The sequence below is a fragment of the Cinclus cinclus genome, chromosome 3 (assembly GCF_963662255.1).
Source record: "Cinclus cinclus chromosome 3, bCinCin1.1, whole genome shotgun sequence".
In the NCBI taxonomy this organism is placed as follows: domain Eukaryota; kingdom Metazoa; phylum Chordata; class Aves; order Passeriformes; family Cinclidae; genus Cinclus; species Cinclus cinclus.
The window spans coordinates 82,899,402-82,903,409 of record NC_085048.1 but is presented as its reverse complement, the minus strand read 5'-3'; the positions used below and the strand labels follow the sequence as shown (position 1 = coordinate 82,903,409).

The window sequence follows — 4,008 nt, the reverse complement described above, 5'->3', positions numbered from 1 at the left end:
AAGTTCCTAATGGCTTGGAACCTTAGTTCCTTAAGCTGATAATACTTGGCTGAAAACAGAATGCAATGATTCTTCTCTGTCATAAATATTAAAATATAACAAAAAGTTGATTGCTGGGATAGTGGAAAAGATTTCAAAACCACTGAAGTGGAAATTTATAAAGAACAAAGGTTCTCTTTTCGTCAGAGAGAAATACACATGTGAATTTTGTATTATGATTTAGTATGAAAGGAGTTTTTAACAAAACAAGTTTTTAAAGTGATCTTAATGCTGCCTCCTAGAAGTTGTTGGGCAGTTCCAGAACTTCCTTTATAAAGAATGCAGCTTTAGAGACCTATTCATAGCACCCAATATTTTTGATTCATCATTGGCTGTGGCACAAGGGGAGAAATACTCAACTCGTAGTCCCACACCTACAAACCCACTATATTCAATTTGTTTTTCTCATAAATAGAGGAAGGCATGGGATTCAAGTCCCACAGAAGTGTTCTTCAGCTTCTCCATGTCCCCTCTGCCCTCCAAACCACAGGATGAGGATCCAAAGATTAAGCTTGCTGAACTGCCAAGAACTTCTGTAGGCACTGGAATATGGAACAAATTGTTCATATGGTTTGTTAAAAAAACAAAGAAAAAGAAATGTCTATACAATTAAGCTGTTTGCTTAAAGCAGGATATATTGAAGTAATTCAAGACTTTGTGTATACAAATTTGTTTAGGTATTTATCTGCAGTGTAACACTCATTTAGAGATGAAGTTACTGGAGTGCTCTTAAGTTTCAAAGGCATGATTCATGGCACTCTTCTTTGTTTCCTAACAACACATGGCAATATATGTAGCCCTATAAAACAGCCTATTTGGATGCATAATAGCAAATACATACTAAACCTGCTAAATCTTGAGTAAAACCTGACAACATAGGAATCACTGTCTGCAGCTTGCAAAGATGGTATTTTATACTTTATTCACCTAAAATTACCAGTTTGACTAATGAAGTCTCTAGAGAACAAGAAGCTGTTTCCATGAACAGTAGAACAAGAGGAAGAAAAAAAACCAAAATAAAATAATGTCATGTGCAGGCTATCTTAAAACATTTTTGACTGTTATTTCAAAATCAAATTTCCACAAATAAAGAGAAAAATTTTATTCATTGCGGCACTCTCTGCAAAGTCGGAAGGTTAAAAGAAAGTCATTTTGTAACCAAGCATAAAATAGGCATTTGAAAAATTATTTGGCTGGGAAAAAACACAATTTTTTCCACATTAAGATAACTTAAGAACACACAAATTGATTTTTATTAGACTTCTCATATTCACTTCTGAGCTGACACATGCATGAGACATTCAGCCCCAAAGGTCACTTCTGAGAAGGCTATAAGTAACTGGAAACAGCACTGCAGGATGAAATGATGGCTCATTGCTGACTATTACTGCTGGAGAGTGATAGATATTTTACTCCTGAGGCTAAGAGACAGATTCTGTAAATAATTTTTTATTTCTTGGCAGCGCCGATAGCTGAAACACGACGTGATAGAGCTGGTTTTCCCAATGTTATTATTTGACTTAAAGAGAGGGCGGGACGGATGCGGGCAAGGCCCGGGGCCGTGCGCTGGGGGAGCCCACCACAGGCTTTTCCCCTTTTCCCCAGGGCCAGCAGAGGAAGGCACAGGGCGAGCCCTGGCACCACAGGGCAAATAGCCAAGCCCAGCGCGGTGCTCTCCTCGTCCTGCTCGCTGCCTGCCCCAGCTGCTCAGCTCTCTGAACCTCGGAACCTCGGCTGTGGGCCCAACACAAATGGCGCTGCTCAGCCTGGCTGTGAACGCCTCATTCCCCCTCCCCAGGCTTCCATCACTCCATTCTCTCTGTCCCCTCGTCTTTTTGGTGCCAACATTAGCCACTGAGGTTGTTTAGCCCAGAGAAGAGGTGGCTTGGAGCAGGTTGTAGCCAGGTAAGGGTCAGCCTGGGAGAGGACGCAGCCTCATCCACAGGCCGGATGGCAGGAGGAATTTCTTCACCAAAGGTCTCATCAGACACTGGAATGGCCTGCCCAGGGAGCTGGTGGAGCCACTTCATCTCTAGAGGTTCAAGAAATCGATTTACCAAAATATGAGTAATGGTCTAATACCGATACTCAACTGTGGCGGACAGAAGACTCTCTAACAATTTAAAGTTAAAAAGCATATGTTTATTCAGTGCTGGGCAGCAGCGTGAGGTAACCCCCTAATACACACTGCAAAATTACAGGTGATCACAGAGTCTATTTATTGACAAAAGCTTCAAACAATTACATATTCATAATAACATCCGCCGTTTCCTATGGTAATTAGCTTGAATGGCTATTAACCATGCGTGGTTGGCTTCTTCAATTAAGTCTGGGGTCGCTTTTGTGGGTAGGGGTCTTAAAAAGAGGAAGTAAGTCAAGTCTTCCTCGCCCTAAACTCCTGACCCTTTTTATCAACGACAATACAAATAACTTCTGGGAAAACTCCAATTTCCCTCTTTGAATAAGTTGCTGGTTGCAATTGTACGTGTTTCTTTGGATCTACTTACTAGTTTCTTCTTTTCACATTGCAAGCAAAGCTGAGTAAACATAAAATAACAGGCAATCAATTATTTAAGTTTCAGATAACCATTTCAAGCCCGGTTTTCTTCTAACTTCTAACTTTCAATTATTTTCAGGAAGGCCCGTCTATCCATCTGCTTTTTAATTAAGTCTAGCAAATACCTTTTGTAACTAAAATCCTAATTTGTCTAAGATTAGTGTTTCAAAACGACTAGACACGGCATTTAATGTCATGGTCTATTTGATTTGGTGTTTGGTCAAGGGTGGATTATAATTCAGAAAACAAAACACGAGAGGCGTCTGGCGAATTACAGTTTTTCTGCAGAGCCAATCTCCGGCTCTGCTGTCCATCCCGGACGGCGAGAATGGGCACACCAGCTACCGGCGGCTCCCAGCCCCGCTCCCAGCCCCTCTCCAGCCCCGTTCCCAGCCCCTCTCCAGCCCCGTTCCCAGCCCCGTTCCAACCCCTCTCCAGCCCCGTTCCCAGCCCCGTTCCAACCCCGTTCCCAGCCCCGTTCCCAGCCCCGTTCCAACCCCTCTCCAGCCCCGTTCCAGCCCTCCGGGAGCTCCCCGCTCCCCGGCCCCGCCTCCCCTGCCCCGCCCGCCCCGGGCCCTGGCGCAGGCGCGGCTAGGTCATGGCGGCGGCCGTGGAGCGGCGCCTCGCCCAGTTCCGCGCCGCCCGCGGCAGCGCTGCCGCCTCTCCCTGCCCCGCCGAGCCGCCGGGAAAGGCCGCGACTCCGGAAGCCGCTGAGGGACCGCGGGCAGCCGCGGTGGGCCCGGGCGGCGGCGCTCAGGTGAGCGCCGAGGCGGGCGGGGCGGGGGTGCGGCGGCCGGCCGGTGCCTGACGCCGCGTCTCCCCGCCGCCTCCCCAGGTCCGTGCCGGCGCGGCGGCGGCTCCGGTGTGGGCGCGCCCGCTGCTGCTGAAGGTGCTGCTGTGGGCCGTGCTGCTGGCGCTGTTCGCGGAGCTGGAGCTCGGCCTGCCCTTCTTCATCCTCTCCCTTCTCTACTGGATGTACGCCGGCACCCGCGGCCCCGGCGAGAGGCGGCCCGGCGAGCTCAGCGCCTACTCCGTGTTCAACCCCGGCTGCGCCGCCATCGCCGGGACGCTGACGGCCGAGCAGCTGGAGCGGGAGCTGCACTGCCGGCCCGCGGCGGGCAGGTAGCGCCGGGCCCGGCGGGGACTGCGCTGTGCTGCGCCGGGACTGCCGCCGCGCCGAGGAAGGGCCGAGGCTTGGGGGAAGGAAATGGGGTTTGTTCCTGTGCGAAAAAACCTCCCGAGCCTTACTGCTGTTACCCCGCGCCGGCCGGTCCCGAATAAAGCCGTAGCAAAGTCTGCGCTCTGGTCTCGTTTCCTGGGGCCGAGCAGCTGTTTCGACCGGTGTGGAGCGGCCGCGAGAGGCACGGCCTTGGCTCAGCTGCGGCTGCCAGCGTGTCAGCTGGAGGGCTTCA

At 50.0% G+C, this 4,008-nt stretch overlaps 1 protein-coding gene across 1 annotated transcript; it reads left to right on the top strand.

The window, feature by feature from the left end:
- The first annotated feature begins 3,182 nt into the window (after window positions 1-3,182).
- Window positions 3,183-3,722, top strand: SAYSD1 (SAYSVFN motif domain containing 1). Its single transcript, XM_062489224.1, has 2 exons — window positions 3,183-3,353; window positions 3,432-3,722. The coding sequence occupies exons 1-2, from the start codon at window positions 3,195-3,197 to the stop codon at window positions 3,720-3,722; spliced, it is 450 nt and encodes a 149-aa protein (XP_062345208.1). The 5' UTR covers window positions 3,183-3,194.
- The last annotated feature ends 286 nt before the right edge of the window (window positions 3,723-4,008 follow it).